Source organism: Oncorhynchus mykiss, chromosome 1 (assembly GCF_057628025.1).
Source record: "Oncorhynchus mykiss isolate SJ-2025 chromosome 1, ASM5762802v1, whole genome shotgun sequence".
Classification (NCBI taxonomy): domain Eukaryota; kingdom Metazoa; phylum Chordata; class Actinopteri; order Salmoniformes; family Salmonidae; genus Oncorhynchus; species Oncorhynchus mykiss.
This window is the reverse complement of record NC_143022.1, coordinates 17,024,670-17,043,939: the sequence shown is the minus strand read 5'-3', so window position 1 is coordinate 17,043,939 and position 19,270 is coordinate 17,024,670. Positions and strand designations below refer to the sequence as shown.

The 19,270-nt window shown below is 42.8% G+C and overlaps 1 protein-coding gene across 2 annotated transcripts; it reads left to right on the top strand.

The window, feature by feature from the left end:
• Positions 1 to 452: 452 nt before the first annotated feature.
• On the top strand, positions 453 to 5,769 carry zgc:113223 (tetraspanin). 2 transcript variants are annotated; one of them, XM_021563533.3, is made up of 8 exons: positions 453 to 664; positions 1,009 to 1,066; positions 1,341 to 1,465; positions 1,688 to 1,762; positions 1,936 to 2,031; positions 2,422 to 2,550; positions 3,058 to 3,219; positions 5,433 to 5,769. In XM_021563533.3, exons 1-8 carry the CDS (start codon positions 596 to 598, stop codon positions 5,586 to 5,588), a joined length of 870 nt encoding a protein of 289 aa, XP_021419208.3. In that variant the 5' UTR covers positions 453 to 595; the 3' UTR covers positions 5,589 to 5,769. The 2 variants fall into 2 exon arrangements, with proteins under 2 accessions (XP_021419208.3, XP_090046303.1); XM_090190177.1 differs by having other exon boundaries at positions 475 to 664; positions 3,062 to 3,219.
• The last annotated feature ends 13,501 nt before the right edge of the window (positions 5,770 to 19,270 follow it).

The window sequence follows — 19,270 nt, the reverse complement described above, 5'->3', positions numbered from 1 at the left end:
GACACTGGCCCTCCATGGCATGAGTTTGACACCTGTTCCTTAGTTGATACATCCATTTTTTCTTTATTATAAATTAATGCATTGATTCTTAAAGTGTGTTATAAGTGCCTAAAGAGCTTAGTTCAACTGTCATACTCCATCAGAACCCTACATATGTACAACATTGTTATACTCCAATGTTGGTAAACAAAATAAATGTAAACAAACATCATATAGCCTCATAACATGGTTAAAACTATACTTTTGACCTCATGGATGGTGAGTCCTGCATACGTAGGTCTCTCTTTGAATTTGAGAGCGATTACAGCTGGTGACCGCTTTGTTATTGCTTCAATTAAAGGATTCCAGTTTTAAGTGAACTTGACCATTATAAATAATGAGGAATGTATTTGGGGTCAACGTCGGGTAGCCAAAGTTCTCTATCAGGTGTAAAGAATGCGTCTTGTAGTGTTGCAACCAGTCCCTAGACAAGCTGAAACACATCTTGAGAGTATAAGCAGGAGAGGGGAAAGGGGAAGACAACTCTTTTCTGTAGTCTGGCGATTTCAAACTACCACACCCGACTTCTCAAGAACTCACATAATACACAAGGAGAATGGTGAAAGGAATTCAAAAATATATAACCATTAAATACACTTTATTCGTCTGCTGTTACATTTTTTGGGTAAGTTGGCAAAAACTATATCATTAGCAGAGACATGCCTTGTGTAGCCCATATATATTTTCTTTTAATATTGTCAAAGGATGCTCTGCTAATCGATTTTCTCATCAGAAAGATAAGACTGCCGATAGAAGTGGATGTCCTGGGTGTATGTCGTTAACAGTCACAATTTCACAAAAAGCCTGCTGTGTTTACTTTAAAGTTCAGTGATTGACTATTCCTTGTAGCTAATGACAGCCTGCCTACACAGAATATTCCAAGTGAAAGGCTACTATGAAATACAAATGACAAGTTTGTAAATACGACTGCATGCTATATTACAATTAGTTCAACATTCCTTTCTCCAGGTAGCAAGTGCTGTTCTTATAGCAGTAGGAATCTACGCCAAAGTTTCCAAAGAGAAAGGTCAGTCTAAATGTCATAAACACACATTTTCAATGACAAGTGCTTGTTTAGACTCAACTGACACATATAGCCTATTTAGTGCGATACATGCCACTGATGAGACTGTGTGTGTGTGTGTGTGTGTGTGTGTGTGTGTGTGTGTGTGTGTGTGTGTGTGTGTGTGTGTGTGTGTGTGTGTGTGTGTGTGTGTGTGTGTGTGTGTGTGTGTGTGTGTGTGTGTGTGTGTGTGTGTGTGTGTGTGTGTGTGTGTGTGTGTGTGTGTGTGTGTCCACAGATGTTGTGGACACTTTGATGACTGACCCAGCTCTCTTGCTGATCGTCATTGGCTCCCTAATGTTTATGATCACCTTTTTTGGGTGCTTCGGTGCATTGCGCAATGGAACCTGCCTACTGAAGACAGTGAGTCGCTCCTTGCTTGAGACAATAGTTTACATTATCACTGTGATGAGCTAGCCACACATAACATATTGATTTAAGTACATTGGAAAGCCATAGATAGATGGTGGTGAATAGTAGACATGTAATTATCTAAACATGGTTTATCATTATAATGATTACAGAGAGTAATTAATGCAACTGTCCTGGCCTACTACAAGGTTGAAATGTCCCTTCTGTTTCTAGTTTTCAGGGATATTGGTGGTAATCCTTCTCCTACAGATTACAGCTGCGGTGCTTGGATTCCTGTTCACTGACAAGGTAATGTGAGAACCTTGAAAGTCGGTTTTATGCTGAGAATTGCATCCCCTTTATAGCCAAGCAGGATGCAATTCTCAGCATGCCAACATTTAGAATACAAGTTAACACCATCAATCAAATTATGTTGTATTAGATACTTTTGACTCATGAGATGCTTTCTGATGTTCTTTCAGGTTTTGGAGAGGACGGAGAAGTTAATGAGAAAGGCCATTGTTAGCTATCGGGAGGATTTGGACTTGGAAAATGTTATTGACTTTGTTCAAAAAAAGGTGAATTACACTGATAATCACAGTCAAAGTGGTTCCGATGGTTCAGTTGGACGAAGCATGGTGCCGGCCCTAAAATATAATTACTAGAATTGAGGGTTTTATTTCTTTATAGATCACATATACCAAGTATTTGTGTATTGGTGTCTTTGTGTAACTGGTGTAGAGTCAGGCGCAGGACAGCAGATATGAGGAATCAAACGTACTTTACTCAAAAAATGAATATATACAAAGTAACAGAATACACGCACACCATCTCAGACCAAAATACAATTAAACAATCACTCACAAAAACCATGGGGGGGGAACATATTATCTATTTAAGTACAGCACTGTTCACTTTGCTGTACAGGGGTTTATTGATACTAATGCACTTGTCGGTTCTGATTGCAGTTCCAGTGCTGTGGTGTTCACACCTATGAGGACTGGTCCGATAACGTCTACTTCCACTGCTCTGCGGAAAACCCCAGTCTGGAAGCCTGTGGAGTGCCTTTCTCTTGCTGCCTACGACTGCACAATGAGGTCAGACAAACAAATAATCTCAAAACAACACATTCATAATTCATAATATATTTCCTTCACTCAGCTTTATTAAAACACTACAGTATATAAATGACCTCTGGGAACAACCTTTGCTATGATTATGAAATTAGAAGAAGTAGACCACAACACTATGCACTGCATATCGACGGAACAATGGACAGCAGGCTGCTGACTTGACTGAAATACTTCCTGTGTTAGCAGAATCCATGCAAGAGCAATGAAACACAACCTACTATCCTAGAATAGAATGACGCAACTGCAGTGAAGCAACTCAATCTAAACCTCAGGGGAAACATTTTTATCAAGTTTATTCACTGTAGTCAATCAGTTTGCCTGGTGTCAGAAGATTCAGGTGTTTTATAGCAGTGCCGCAACAAAAGCCTGCACACCCAGTAGCTCTCCAGGAGGAGCGTTGGCCATTCCTGGACTTCAGTGTCTGTCCCAAAACTCATGCTTACTAATGTTATATCCACTGTATTCTCCCAGACAGTTTTCAACACCATGTGTGGCTATGAGGTCCAGAGTATGGAGCCCAGTTCAGCAGGGAGGAGTGTGTACACCAACGGATGCCTGGATAAGGTTCTGTGGTGGGGGAAGCAGAACCTCTTCCTAGTGGGGGGGATTACTGTGGGTCTGCTTTTCCTAGAGGTAAGACATGGCTCAGTATTAGAAGATTGCAAACATTCGTAGATTCTGGAAAAGTACAAACCCCTTTCCAATGTAGTGCAGTTCAGCAGTTACAATTTAGATACATTTGTTACTTGCTCTGGAAATCTACCTGGCAACAAAAATAAATTTCAAATCATTAGGAATCAAATGTATGACGAACCAGTAAGAAGATGGCATGAACAAATATACAATGTATACACACTAGCGTTCAAAAGTTTGGGGTCACTTCGAAATGTCCTTGTTTTTGAAAGAAAAGCAAATATTTTGTCCATAAAAATAACATCAAATTGATCAGAAATACAGTGTAGACATTGTTAATGTTGTAAATGACTTTGTAGCTGGAAACGGCTGATTTTTTAATGGAATATCTACATAGGCGTACAGAGGCCCATTATCAGCAACCATCACTCCTGTGTTCCAATGGCACGTTGTGTTAGCTAATCCAAGTTTAGCATTTGAAAAGGCTAATTGATCATTGGAATACCCTTTTGCAATTATGTTAGCACAGCTGAAAACTGTTCTGATTAAAGAAGCAATAAACCTGGCCTTCTTTAGACTGGTTGAGTATCTGGAGCATCAGCATTTGTGGGTTCGGTTACAGGCTCAAAATGGCCAGAAACAAAGAACTTTCTTCTGAAACTCGTCAGTCTATTTTTGTCTATTCCATGCAAGAAATTGCCAAGAAACTTAAGATCTCGTACAATGCTGTGTACTACTCCCTTCACAGAACAGCGCAAACTGTCTCTTACCAGAATAGAAAGAGGAGTGGGAGGCCCCGGTGCACAACTGATTAAGACAACAAATACATTAGAGTGTCTAGTTTGAGAAACAGACGCCTCACAAGTCCTCACCCCACTAGAAGGCCAGCATCCTGGAGTCGCCTCTTCACTGTTGACATTGAGACTGGTGTTTTGCGTGTACTATTTAATGAAGCTGCCAGTTGAGGACTTGCGAGGTGTCTGTAACAGCTTACAGACGGTAGGCAAATAAAGCAACAACGTCACCTATGGGCACAAACCCACCGTCGCTGGACCAGACAGGACTGGCAAAAACTGCTCTCCACTGACAAGTCGCGGTTTTGTCTCACCGGGGTGATGGTCGAATTCGTGTTTATCATCGAAAGAATGAGCGTTACACTGAGGCCTGTACTCTGGAGCGGGATCGATTTGGAGGTGGAGGGTCCGTCATGGTCTGTGGCGGTGTGTCCCAACATCATCTGACTGAGCTTGTTGTCATTGCAGGCAATTTCAACCCTGTGATTTACAGGGAAGACATCCGCCTCCCTCATGTGGTACCCTGCCTGCAGGCTCATCCTGATATGACAATGTCAGGATGAGCATGACAATGCCACCAGCCATACTGCTCGTTCTGTGAGTGATTTCCTGCAAGTCAGGAATGTCAGTGTTATGCCATGGCCAGCGAAGAGCCCGGCTCTCAATCCCCATTGAGCACGTCTGGGACCTGTTTGATCGGAGGGTGAGGGCTAGGGCCATTCCCCCCAGAAATGTCCGGGAACTTGCAGGTGCCTTGGTGGAAGAGTGGGGTAACATCTCACAGCAAGAACTGGCAAATCTGGTGCAGTCCATGAGGAGATGCACTGCAGTACTTAATGCAGCTGGTGGCCACACCAGATACTGACTGTTACTTTTGATTTTGACCCCCCCTTTGTTCAGGGACACATTATTCCATTTCTGTTAGTCACATGTCTGTGGAACTTGTTCAGTTTATGTCTCAGTTGTTGAATCTTGTTATGTTCACACAAATATGTACACATGTTAAGTTTGCTGAAAATAGACGCAGTTGACAGTGAGAGAACATCTCTTTTTTTGCTGAGTTTATATTAGTAGGGAATTCTCAGCTGCAAAGAGGCCACAAAACCAGCCCAATAACATGTTTAATCACATTTGAAGATATACTGTGCCACTTTAGTTGAAAACAAGCAGAAACACATAAAGCTACACAAGTCACAGAGAGAGAAAGAAAAAGACAGTGATTTCTAAATTAACAGAAAGACAGTGATTTCTAAATCAACACAAAGACAGTGATTTCTAAATCAACACAAAGACAGTGATTTCTAAATCAACACAAAGACAGTGCATCAAAAAGGACTTGAGAAAATATGTGTGATCGTAGGCATGTTTGTTGTGGCCATTCTTTTTTCATCATGTACCAACTTTTTGTTTTTTTTGCAGCTGTGTATGATTACTTTGGCATCTTGCCAGGTGTCTCGTATAAAGACGGTTCAACAGAGGACAAAACAAGATGGTGGAAAACATCCTTCCTTGACTAGAGACAGACTAGACAGCAATGTTTGGTACCCTGCTTCCTGGGACTTCAATCAGGAATGAAAGGGCCCTCTTGGTCCATTAGAGTTGTACATGAGCAACAGCTTTGAACAGAAGTCGTGTGTACGCACTGTGAATCTATGTACTTTCATGTCAAAAGGTTGTTCAAGAAAGCACTGTGTGGTCCACTGTGCACAGATGTGACCTTGATGTTTGTATGTTATTAAAACTGTTATTCTGATCATCGCCGGGTTTTTCATTGCAAGCCAGAAAGCAAAGGCATTAACGATCAAATACATGATTTCCAACCACAGGAAAAGTCTCAGATTATTTGATCAATATAAAAAACGTTATTTTGAAACGGATGTTCTATCTTAGTTTGAACAGTTTCTCACATCAGGAAAATAATCCTGTAGCAACAGGAAATGTGAATGAAAATTACAAACTTTAGAAGCCGTTTTAATCCTTGAATACACTAGAATTTGCATAATAGTGAAGACATCAAAACTATGAAATAACACATATGGAATCATGTAGTAACCAAAAAAGTGTTAAACAAATCTAAATATATTTTAGATTGTAGATTCTTCAATGTAGCCACCCTTTGCTTTTATGACAGCTTAGCACACTCTTGACATTTTCTCAACCAGCTTCATGAGGAATGCTTTTCCAACAATCTTGAAGGAGGTCCACATATGCTGAGCACTTGTTGGAAGCTTTTCCTTCCCTCTGTGATCCAACTCATCCCAAACCATCTCAATTGGGTTGTGGTCAGGTGATTGTGGAGGCCAGGTCATCTGATGCAGCACTCCATCACTCTCCTTGGTCAAATAGCCCTTACACAGCTTGGAGGTGTGTTGGGTCATTGTCCTGTTGAAAAACAAATGATATTCCCACTAAGCGCAAATCAGATGGGATGGCTGCAGAATAAGTGTGTCTTGAATTCTAAATAAATCAGACAGTGTCACCAGCAAAGCATCATCACACCTGCTCCTCCATCCTTCACGGTGGGAACCACACATAGATAATCCATTCACCTACTTTGTGTCTCACAAAGACACGGCGGTTGGAACCAAACAATCTCCAATTTGGACTCATCGGAAAAAAGGACAGATTTCTACCGGTCTAATGTCTATTGCTCGTGTTTCTCGGCCCAACCAAGTCTCTTCTTCTTATTGGTGTCCTTTAGTAGTGAAGCATTTATTTGGGCTGCAAACTGAGGTGCAGTTAACTCTAATGAACTTATCCTCAGCAGCAGAGGTAACTCTGGGTCTTCCTTTCCTGTGGCGGTCCTCATGAGAGTCATTTTCATCATAGCGCTTGATGGATTTTGCGACTGCACTTGAAGAACCTTTCAAAGATCTTGAAATGTTCCGTATTGACTGATCTTCATGTCTTAAAATAATGATGGACTGTCATTTCCAAATAATAGAAAAATAATAACACAAGGAATAAATGGACTTCGACATGTTTCAGTAATCTGTACCTGATAGAGAACGCCCTTCTTGGATGCTATAAGTAGTCTGCCATGTTTTGCAGTGAAAGGTTAGTTGTAAGGGTTAAACTATGTGAAGAGTTTTCCAAACGGGTCTGCACTGTCTTGGCCTCGGCGGATGGGTGGGAAGATGTGCTGCGTCTGAGAGGGAGACGACCATTCTGTTCAATACTCCAAGAATTATGGAGATACCCGTATCTTTGACTTGGAAGAGTATGTCTGCTGTGTTAAGATGCCATACTTTCACCTGCAGGTAAAGCAGAAGTGTTAAAGGGCTGATGATAATAATTTTGGGAAGTCCCTACTGTACGTATCAAAAAAAGCTAGAAACAGAATGATTGAAAAGGTGCATTTGAAGGAAAATTCATCATCAAAAAAATGTATTTGATATAAGACAATTAACTCCTTCACATCCATGTCATACATGGCCTCCTGAGTGGGTAAAGACGAGGGCCCACTCCTCAGACACGTGGATGTGTGAGGTGGAAGTCGAGGGGTTACTAGACATCGCCTCCAGCGTACAGTACAGCTGCCTGCCACTCAACAGGCTCCACCTCCTCAGAGTCCCATCAGAAGCCAATCGCCGCTGTCAATTGCTCTCACTGATAGCACTTTAGCTGTAGAGCACAAACAAGTAGACACACACACACACACACACACACACACACACACACACACACACATAAACACACAGAAATAATAAGCAGAATTTGGATATGCCTCACAGCGATTCTGGCAAGGAGATTATTACACAATCAAATACCTTTCCTAAGAAATGAATGCAGACACACACACGGAGAGAGAAAGACTGAGCAAGAATAAGCAGAATTTGAATATGACTGACAGCAATTCTGGCAAGGAGATTATTACACAATCAAATACCTTTCTTAAGAAATGCATGCACGCACACACACACAGAGAGAGAGAAAGAATGAACAAGAATAAGCAAAATGTGAATATGCCTGACAGCGTAGCCATACTAAATCCTAACCTTAACGATTAGAGAGGTGAAATAGAGAGTGAACTTGGATCATCCTATACTCCTGGGCTCATTCGCATTAAATAAGCGAATCCTACAGTACTGTGTACCAACCTTCCTGGAAACCAGCAAGCGTTGTCTTTAGCGCTCCTCCTGGAGACTGGGGAAGGTGCACTTGGGGATGAGGATGGGGTCGGGACAGCATAAGAGCCAGTCGTGACAGAGGTTACAGAGTCGTCCTATCAGTGAAGGGTACATCTCAGCGAAAGAGTGGAGCCTGGCCAAGACCTCCATGTAGAAAAGGGAGGGGTCTTTGGAAAGGAAACATAGTATTAGAATGGAGTGAGATGGTTGGTGAGACAGTGTGAAGAGCAGGCTCTCCTGATATCATCCATCTAGCCCATCCATCCATCTACCCAGCTCATCCATCCTAAGTATAATGTCAATGTTTCTGGTTCCAAGCCATGGAGGAATGTATTAGGGACTCATATCCATCAATAACCAAATAATCTACCCTACAGCATGGCTTCTAAATATGTGAAATCGTGATCTACTTTATCAGAAACAGGACAGATTTAAACCCAACAGAACATGCGTCAATTCAAACGTGACACTTGACTAAGATGCCAGCCCCTGACCCAATAGAGACTGCCCCATCTGTCCATCTAGGAAGTCCAGGGTGGGCTTGAGGAGAATGAACGTGTCTCGGATCAGTTGAGTTTCGGGACAGTCCATGAGTTCGGTGCAGAGGGTCAGGTCCTCAATGACACTGGCCACCCCACAGGTCAGAGACTTACAGTACAGCCACTCACTACTGCCTGTGGGGCAAAAGAGTCTCAGCTTAAAGGTAGACTTTGTAATATGACATCATCATACACAGTAAGGGCATCAACAATTCAAATTGACGTTCTTTATATTAGCCCCTCCTTTAGCGAAACACAGGGGGCTGAGGGGGCACCTTGAGAAGACAGGTGTATATTAATGATTCTACACCACACAAATGTCCCATGGGAACATTTTCACAATGGAAACACGGCCGGTTAGCTTCATGCTAGTTTCAGTCCTTATTTACTGTGAGTTTCTGGCTGTAGGTGGCGTGAGATAATTGGTCGAACTGAACTGAAATCCCATCATTCTGTTACCTTGAGGTCAGCATCCATTGTGGTATTCAGTGGAGGTCAAAGGACAGCTATAAATTGACCTTGGCTCCAGCTAGCCAGGAAGTACTCTGCCAGGACGCTGTGTCTCTCAGCCCGCTGCTCTGACCTCATCTACCTCCCTCGCACTGTTTCAAATTGTTAAAGTGGGCTGTCCAGACCATTTTGATTCAGATCTAGATTTCACATGCATTGTCCTCAACACTCATATTACCATATCAAATTATACAAACACTGTACACTGTACAATTGTACAACGCTGTACAATTGATCGAGGGTGTCTATTAACATAAAAAAAGTGTGTGTCCTCGCTCCGACACCCCAACTAGAAGGCTATGGAAGAACCTCATCAGGTCCTCATGCATGTTTGCTGTTAGCGGGTGGGCGGCGGCAAACTGAACGCAGCGCAGATCCGGCGGACGCAGTCCACGTCGGAGCTCTTGGCCGACATCCCCAGAAACCTTAACACCACCACGGCCCTGGGATCCAGGAGGCCACGCACCTCCTGAGTCAGCTTGCAGAGCAGCACTGTCTTACCCACGCCCGGAAGCCTGTGCACCATCAGGGGCGCATGGCAGAAGTTGGTGTGCTCCCACATGGCCAGGCAGATCTTCCCCAGGAGGCCCTCCCTGCCGCAGAACACACCCAAACCCTTCCTGGTGCTCAGAGCCATGTGGTGGCTCAGCTCCTGGAGCAGCCACCTTTGGTCTTCTTCCTCTTCCCCCTCCCCCTGCCCTTCCTCTCCTCCTGCTCCCTTCATCCTCACCGAACCAGCCGCTAATGGGGAAGCAGCATCAAAATAAAATCAAATGTGTTTATATAGCCGTTCTTACATCAGCTGATATCTCAAAGTGCTGTACAGAAACCCAGCCTAAAACCACAAACAGCAAGCAATGCAGGTGTAGAAGCACGGTGGCTAGGAAAAACTCCCTAGAAAGGCCAAAACCTAGGAAGAAACCTAGAGAGGAACCAGGCTATAAGGGGTAGCCAGTCCTCTTCTGGCTGTGCCGGGTTGAGATTATAACAGAACATGGCCAAGATGTTCAAATGTTCATAAATGACCAGCATGGTCAAATAATAATAATTACAGTAGTTGTCGAGGGTGCAACAGGTCAGCACCTCATGAGATAAATGTCAGTTGGCTTTTCATAGCCGATCATTGAGAGTATCTCTACCGCTCCTGCTGTCTTTAGAGAGTTTAAAACAGCAGGTCTAGGATAGGTAGCACATCCGGTGAACAGGTCAGGGTTCCATAGCCACAGGCAGAACAGTTGAAACTGGAGCAGCAGCCTTGGTCTGGGACACGAACGGCTCGCAGAGGCTCTCCCGGTACTGTGTGTGCTTGCAGCACAGTACCTTGCAGCTGGGCTTGATGTCTCCCTTGCTCAGCTCCACACAGTGCAGGTTGAGGATGCCAGGTGTGGAGGTGTAGACACGCAACTCGGTATCCAGCAGGCCATCACGTCCATGTACTGGGCCAGCTGCCGTCCTTCTTGTGCAGTTGGGCCAACTCCCACACAAAGAGGATGGTGGAGGGCTTGATCTTGTCCCCATTCGATGTTTGCAGAAACTCTTCGATCTCATGCTCCATCACTACGGAGGGAGAACACCAGAAAATGGGTTTATCCATTCTACAATGTGGATTTTTCTACAATAAGTTACAGCTGGTAAGCAAATAAGCTACCAAGTCATTGTGAATTCATAGTAGTTTAAGTGGAAATTTAACTAGAAAGCCACCATGAGAACATACCTTGATCTAGCAACACTTGTCTACACACCACAAGGCAAACATAACAACTGGTTTTTAGCTCGCTCCTATTCGAACATAACTGATCCAAGATATTTCTAAACTCTAACCATATTTGAAGAACTGGTGTTTTTGTTCAGCAGTGATATCCCCGTCTTCCTCAACCTGCTCGGCCCGCAGAGCGTGGGAGCTGCAATACTCGAGCCTCTGTGTAGCGCCAGGAAATGACATTGTCATCCTGCAGCGGCCCACTGTCAGGGCAAAGGTCATTGTAGTGAGGCAACAGAGTTGTGATTGTCTGAAGTATGTATACGGGCGGAACTGCATTGCTGTCTTTCCTGAAACATTTATGAAGAAGCCCCACCTGGTCCTGTAGTAGCTTGGACAGCAGCAACTCAAAGAGTACACGGGGGATAGGGTGGTGTCCATACTGGTCCCCTAGCAGAGCCTGGAGAGCCAGGGGACAAATTGAATCAAATTAAATTAAATCAAACTACACAAAATACTGTTGGGATTATAGATTTAAAGATCCACTTAATTCAAGGAAAAGTAAAGCCAATGAACATTTGTGCAGGGTTCTCCAACACTAGTCCTGGAAAGCTGCTGAATAATCAGCTAATCAGTCTTTAATCTAAAGCACAGTTAATTACAGTAAATCAGGTGTGTTAATGTTGGTCTGGAACAAAAGCCTGCATATTCAGTAGCTCTCCAGTTGGACTCTGTGCTAGAGGAACAGCACATCTACACAGCAAATCTACAAGGAAACTTGGTCCCACAGACACTCTCTTGCAAGCCTGTATTTCCTGAAGACACAGTTCTGTGGTCATTTGGTCCACGGCGATGGCATCCTGGAGGCCCCATCACATATCCACAACCTTTGGCGACAAGGAACTTTAGGTCAATACTAAACACTTCCCCAAACACTTCCCAATCATGAACTTCGAAATCCCAATTCTGAATTTCTAATAATTATTTGTAATGTTTTATGTCTGATTGTGGCCTGTACTGTTGTGGCCAAAATTGTCCAAAAGTTTTGAGAATTACACAAATATTGATTTTCACAAAGTCTGCTGCCTCAGTTTGTAATATGCCAATTTACATATACTCCAGAATGTTATGAAGAGTGATCAGATGAAATGCAATTAATTGCAAAGTCCCTCTTTGCCATGGAAATTAACTGAATCCCCCAAAAACATGTCCACTACATTTCAGCTCTGCCACAAAAGGACCAGCTGACATTATGTCAGTGATTCTCTCGTTAACACAGGTGTGTGTGTTGACGGGGAAAAGGCTGGAGATCACTCTGTCATGCTGATTGAGTTCGAATAACAGACTGAAAGCTTCAAAAGGAGGGTGGTGCTTGGAATCATTGTTCTTCCTCTGTCAACCATGGTTACATGCAAGGAAACACGAGCCATCATCATTGCTTTGCACAAAAAGGGCTTCACAGGCAAGGATATTGCTGCCAAGTAATTGCACCTAAATCAACCATTTATCGGATCATCAAGAACTTCAAGGAGAGCGGTTCAATTGTTGTGAAGAAGGCTTCAGGGCGCCCAAGAAAATCCAGCGAGCGCCAGGACCGTCTCCTAAAGTTGATTCAGCTGCGGGATCGGGGCACTTCTCTCCAGGAAAACCATCAGGGACAGACTGATATTCTACAAAAGGTACAGGGATTGGACTGCTGAGGACTGGGGTAAAGTCATTTTCTCTGATGAATCCCCTTTCCGATTGTTTGGGGCATCCAGAAAAAAGCTTGTCCGGAGAAGACAAGGTGAGAGCTACCATCAGTCCTGTGTCATGCCAACAGTAAAGCATCCTGAGACCATTCATGTGTGGGGTTGCTTCTCAGCCAAGCAACAACAAAAAAATTATTGCACACCTCTTCAAGGAACTGGTGGTCTAAAAGCTGGTGGCTCATGCAAGACCAAGGGAGTAATTTATCTCATCACCTGTTCATGTGGAAAAGCCTACGTACGACAAACGAAAAGCCAATTAAAACAAAGTATAGCTGAACACCGCAGCTCAATCAGGTGTAAGAACATTGATTATTCAGTAGCAGCTCACTTTGTTGGAGCTACCCATTCAATCTCCTCTCTCAAATAAACAGGCATTGAGCATGTTGCTCTACCAAGGAGAGGTGGTAACATCAAGATCCCTCTACTACAAAGGGAGGCTTACTGGATGTCCTATCTAAAAACATTGACCCCACGTGGTCTGAATATTGACTTTGATCTCAGGCCCTTCTTATGAACAAATGTTTCCTTTATGAACAAGTCTTATAAATGTATATATTATTTTAATAGCTTATTAGCGTACACCTAATATGTTCCCCCTGTTGATGATGCTCATTATATATTAAGGTTGAACCAAAAGATTACATGTAACAAATATAAAATGAAATACAAAATTATTATGCGAAATTGAATGAAACAATAATGTATGTTGATGCTAATATGTACAATAATCCATTATGTTTCTATATGATAAAAATAGCATAATATATGTAATATATTATATATTATATATATATATATATATATTATTATATATATTTAATATGCCATATACTTTTTTTAACAGTTTCACTAATTAATTTTAATTAACTTAATCATTATGACACACCCCTCACTATTGTCATTGGTTACACAAATTGCACTGTTTGTCTACATAACCTGGCACACAATGCAAATAGTCTGGGTAGCCATTTGATTAACTGTTGTTAATGGCTTGGGGGTAAAAGCTGTTGAGAAACCTTTCGGTCCTATGCTTGGCGCTCCGGTACCGCTTGCCATGCGGTAGTAGAGAGAACAGTTTATGACTGGGGTGGGTGTGGTCTTTGACAGTTTTTAGGGCCTTCCTCTGACACTGCCTGGTGTAGAGGTCCTGGATGGCAGGCAGCTTAGCCCCAGTGATGTACTGGGCTGTACGCATTACCCTCTATAGTGCCTTGCGGTCGGAGGCCGAGCAGTTGCCATACCAGGCAGTGATGCAACCAGTCAGGATGCTCTCGATGTTGCAGCTGTAGAACCTTTTGAGGATCTGAGGACCCATGCCAAATCTTTTTCATTTCCTGAGGGGGAATAGGTTGTCATTTTTTAAAATAAATGTTAACCTTTATTTAACTAGGCAAGTCAGTTTAAGAACAAATTCTTATTTTCAATGACAGCCTAGGAACAGTGGGTTAACTGCCTGTTCAGGGGCAGAACGACAGATTTGTACCTTGTCAGCTCGGGGATTTGAACTTGCAACCTTCCGTTTACTAGTCCAACGCTCTAACCACTAGGCTACCCTGCAGGTTGCCATTGTGTTCTTAGACACAGGGACTATGGTGGTCTGCTTGAAACATGTTGGTATTACATACTTAATCAGGGACATGTTGAAAATGTCAGTGAAGACACCTGCCAGGTGGTCAGCACATGCCCCGAGCACACATCCTGGTAATCCGTCTGGCCCCGCAGCCTTGTGAATGTTGACCTGTTAAAAGGTCTTACTCACGTCGATTACAGAGAATGTGATCACACAGTTGTCCGGAACAGCTGATGCTCTCATGCATGCCTCAGTGTTGCTTGCCTCGAAGCGAGCATAGAAGTGATTTAGCTCGTCTGGTAGGCTCGTGTCACCGGGCAGCTCGCGGCTGTGCTTCCCTTTGTAGTCTGTAATAGTTTGCAAGCCCTGCCACATAATACGAGCGTCGGGGGGGTGTAGTACGATTCAGCTGGAGGTGGAATTGCAGCTGAGGCTCACCTTTATTGACATGGGGGACAAGGGACATTTTTATATGTACTATCATTGTTTCTAGCTTTCGCCAATTCCTTTTAGGAGCTGATGGGCTTGATGCCACTAGTCAAATCAATTATCAGAGATCTCAGAAACTGAGCTTTCCTTTTACCATGTGATAGGGATGAACATTTTCCTGAAAATCTACCAAGTTTCTATACCGGGAGATATTCATATCTAGCCGAAGGGTCTGGGGAAATACAGCAAAATCAGAAGTGCCCATTTAAAACTGAGATATGGTCACTATGCCAGAATTCTCCCCGGCTTGGCTGCGCCAAAGATTTCAGAGCAAATAAAACTGATATGTAATAATGGAGCCCCACTCGTCTGAAGTCAGTACCGGGGATGTGCCAACTTCTGTCTGTAGCGTGGAAACATTTGGGCTACAAAATAATATGACCACTCGATGGAAAGATGAGCTTCTCATGAACATGGTGTTCTCTGTTTTCTACATCTCCCACAAGTGTCACAGGAGTCGTCTGATGGTTGTAACGACAGATTTCCTCCTCTTCGTCTGAAGAGGAGTAAGGATCGGACCAAGATGCGGCGTGGCAAGTGTTCATGACGATTTTAATAAGAAAAGCACTGAACACTATGAAATACAAAAACAATAAACTAATATGTGAAATAACCAAACCGAAACAGTACCGTGTGGCGACAAACACACACACGGAAACAAACACCCAAAAACCAACAGTGAAACCCAGGCTACCTAAATATGGTTCTCAATCAGGGACAACGATAAACAGCTGCCTCTGATTGAGAACCATATCAGGCCAAACACAGAAATAGAAAAAACATAGAAACACAAACATAGACTGCCCACCCCAACTCACGCCCTGACCATACTAAATAAAGACAAAACAAAAGAAATAAAGGTCAGAACGTGACAATGGTAACCCAGTTCCCAATTAAAAAAATGTATGGAAGTATTGAGGTAGTTTTGTGCCAAGAAAAAAAAAGGGGTTATATGTAAAAATATATATACATATTTCCTGAGCATTCTTAGATATAGAGTACCACCATATGAGTCATAGTACACATAAAACCTAGCAGTCAAATAGGGAAATGGTTCCAATCGTTTTTCCACCATTCATTGTTCCCATAGGGGATTTTAGAAACACTTGAAATAAGGGCTGTGTTTCATGTAGGCCTACCCTGGCATGACGTTTTGATAACATTGTATATCTCTCTATGTGGGGCTCTATGGGACAGACACTTCAACATCTTATTCCTTATACTTTTGGATTGTGTGTTTTGCCATTTATGAATGTGTTATTCAATGCAAACTGAAAAACAGCTTCAATCTCAAGGCCATCAGACTGTTAAACAGCCATCACTAACACAGTGGCTGCTGCCAACATACAGACTCAAATCTCTTGCCACTTTAATAAATGGATTTAACAAAAGGTATCACTAGTCACTTTAAATAATGACACTTTAATAATGTCTACATATACTAAATTACTCATCTCATATGCATAAACTGCATTCTATACCATCTGCTGCATCTTGCATATGCCGCACGGCCATGGCTCATCTATATATTTTTTTTGTACATATTCTTATTGATCCCTTTACATTTATGTGTATAAGGTAGTTGTTGTGAATTTGTTAGATTACTTGTTAGATATTACTGCACTGACATAACTAGAAGAACAAATTTCTATGGGCTACAGTAGTAAAGGCCAAATTCAATATTTAATCAAATATTTTGTTTAAAAAAATATAGATACCTACAGGGATCCAAAAATTCTAAATCAAATATCTAAATGATCCATGGTCTAACCATTTTACAACTATTCCATAAAACTCTTCTTTATAAATACCCATATCTACTCTCATGCTGTTGCTGATCACACATTCTTTACAGAAGCTCTTATATGGGCGAAAAGTATGAGACAGGACAGAGAAGCAGGGGAAATGTTATAGCGGTATTTTGACATGCATAGTCGAGAGACGTGCTTTGATAATCCCACCTATGGATTCTGAAGGCCCACCTTCAAACTCAGTGCCTTTTTGCTTGACATCATGGGAAAATCAGAAGAAATCAGCCAAGGCCTCAGAAAGGAATTTGTAGACCACAAGTTTGGTTCATCCTTGGGAGCAATTTCCAAACACCTGAAGGTACCATGTTCATCTGTACAAACAATAGTAAGTATAAACACCATGGGACAACGCAGCCATCATAGCGCTCAGGAAGGAGACACGTTCTGTCTCCTAGAGATTAACTTACTTTGGTGGGAAAAGTGCAAATCAATCCCAGAACAACAGCAAAGGACCTTGTGAAGATACTGGAGGAAACAGGTAGAAAGTATCTATATCCACAGTAAAGCGAGTCCTATATCGACATAACCTGAAAGGCCGCTCAGCAAGGAAGAAGCCACTGCTCCAAAACCGCCATAAAAAAAGCCAGACTACGGTTTGCAACTGCACATGGAGACATGTCCTCTGGTCTGATGAAACAAATATAGAACTGTTTGGCCATAATGACCATAATTATGTTTGAAGGAAAAAGGGAGAGGCTTGCAAGCCAAACCATGAAGCACGGGGGTGGCAGCATCATGTTGTGGGGGTGCTTTGCTGTGCAGGAGGGACTGGTGCACTTCACAAAATAGATGGCATCATGAGGTAGGAAAATTATGTGGATATATTGAAGCAACATCTCAAGACATCAGACAGGAAGTTAAAGCTTGGTCGCAAATGGGTCTTCCCAATGGACAATGATCCCAAGCATACTTCCAAAGTTGTGGCAAAATGGCTTAAGGACAACAAAGTCAAGGTATTGGAGTGGCCATCAGAAAGCCCTGACCTCAATCCCATAGAAAATTGTGGGCAGAACTGAAAAAGCGTGTGCGAGCAAAGAGGCCTACAAACCTGACTCAGTTACACCAGCTCGATCAGGAGGAATGGGCCAAAATTCACCCAACTTATTGTGGGAAGCTTGTGGAAGGCTACCCAAAACATTTGACTCAAGTTAAACAATTTAAAGGCAATACTACCAAATACTAATTGAGTGTATGTAAACTTCTGACCCGCTGGGAATGTGATGAAAGAAATAAAAGCTTAAATAAATCCTTCTCTACTATTATCCTGACATTTCACATTCTTAAAATAAAGTGGTAATCCTAATTGATCCTCAAAAGGTTCTACAGCTGCAACATCGAGAGCATCCTGACTCGTTGCATCACTGCCTGGTATGGCAACTGCTCGGCCTCTGACCGCAAGGCACTACAGAAGGTAGTGTGAAAAGCCCAGTACATCACTGGAGCCAAGCTTCCTGCCATCCAGGACCTCGACACCAGGTGGTGTCCGAGGAAGGCCCTAAAAATTGTCAAAGACTCCAGCCACCCTAGTCATAGACTGTTCTCTCTGCTACCACACGGCAAGTGGTACCAGGGCGCCAAGTCTAGGTCAAAGAAGCTTCTAAACAGCTTCTACCCCCAAGCCATAAGACTCTTGAACATCTAGTCAAATGGCTACCCAGACTACTTACAGTGCCCCTCCCCCCTTTACACCACTGCTACTCTCTGTTGTCATCTATGCATAGTCACTTTAATACCTCTACCTACATGTACATACTACCTCAACTAACCGGTGCCCCCGCACATTGACTCTGTATCGGTACCCCTCTGTATATCGTCTCGCTATTGTTATTCTACTGCTGCTTTTTAATTACTTGTTACTTTTATCTCTTATTCTTATCCACATTTTTTTAACTGCATTGTTGGTTAGGGGCTCGTAAGTAAGCATTTCATTGTAAGGTTGTTGTTTGTTCGGCACATGTGACAAAAAAAATGATTTGATTGACAGTAGAATGGGCCAAACTGAAGAGCTCATTTACTTTCAACGTGGCACCATCATAGGATGCCACCTTTCCAACAAGTCAGTTTGTCAACCTTCTGCCATGCTAGAGTTGCTCTAAGTGCTGTTATTGTGAAGTGGAAACGCATAGAAGCAACAACGGCTCAGCCACAAAGTGGTAAGCCATACAAGTTCACAGAATGGGAGAGTCGAGTGCTGAAGCACGTAAAAAAAAATAGTCTGTCCTCGGTTACAATACTCCCTACCGAGTTCAAAACTGCCTATGGAAGCAACACCAGCCCAATAACGGTTCGTTGGGAGCTTCATGAAATGGGTTTAAATGGCAGAGCAGCCACACACAAGCCTAATATCACCATGCGCAATGCCAAGCATCGGCATGGTGTTAAGCTCGCCGCCATTGGAAATGCGTTCTCTGGAGTGATGAATCACGCTTCACCATCTGACAGTCTGATGGACAAATCTGGGTTTGGAGGAAGCCAGGAGAACGCTACCCACAATGCATAGTGCCAACTGTAACGTTTGGTGGAGGAATAATGGTCTGGGGCTGATTTTCATGGTTCGGGCTAGTCCCCTTAGTTCCTGTGAAGGGAAATCTTAAAGCTACAGCATACAATAACGTTCTAGACGATTCTGTGCTTCCAACATTGTGGCAACAGTTTGGGGAAGGCCCTTTCCTGTTTCAGCATGACAATGCCCCTGTGTATAAAGCGAGGTCCATACAAAAATGGTTTGTCGAGAGCGGTGTGGAAGAACTTGACTGGC

Coding starts and splice junctions, on each gene's coding strand:
- zgc:113223 (XM_021563533.3), top strand. CDS start 596: ATGGTGAAAGGAATTCAAAAATATATAACCATTAAATACACTTTATTC. Junction 1,067..1,340: donor CAAAGTTTCCAAAGAGAAAG/GTCAGTCTAAAT, acceptor GTGTGTCCACAG/ATGTTGTGGACACTTTGATG. Junction 1,763..1,935: donor GATTCCTGTTCACTGACAAG/GTAATGTGAGAA, acceptor ATGTTCTTTCAG/GTTTTGGAGAGGACGGAGAA.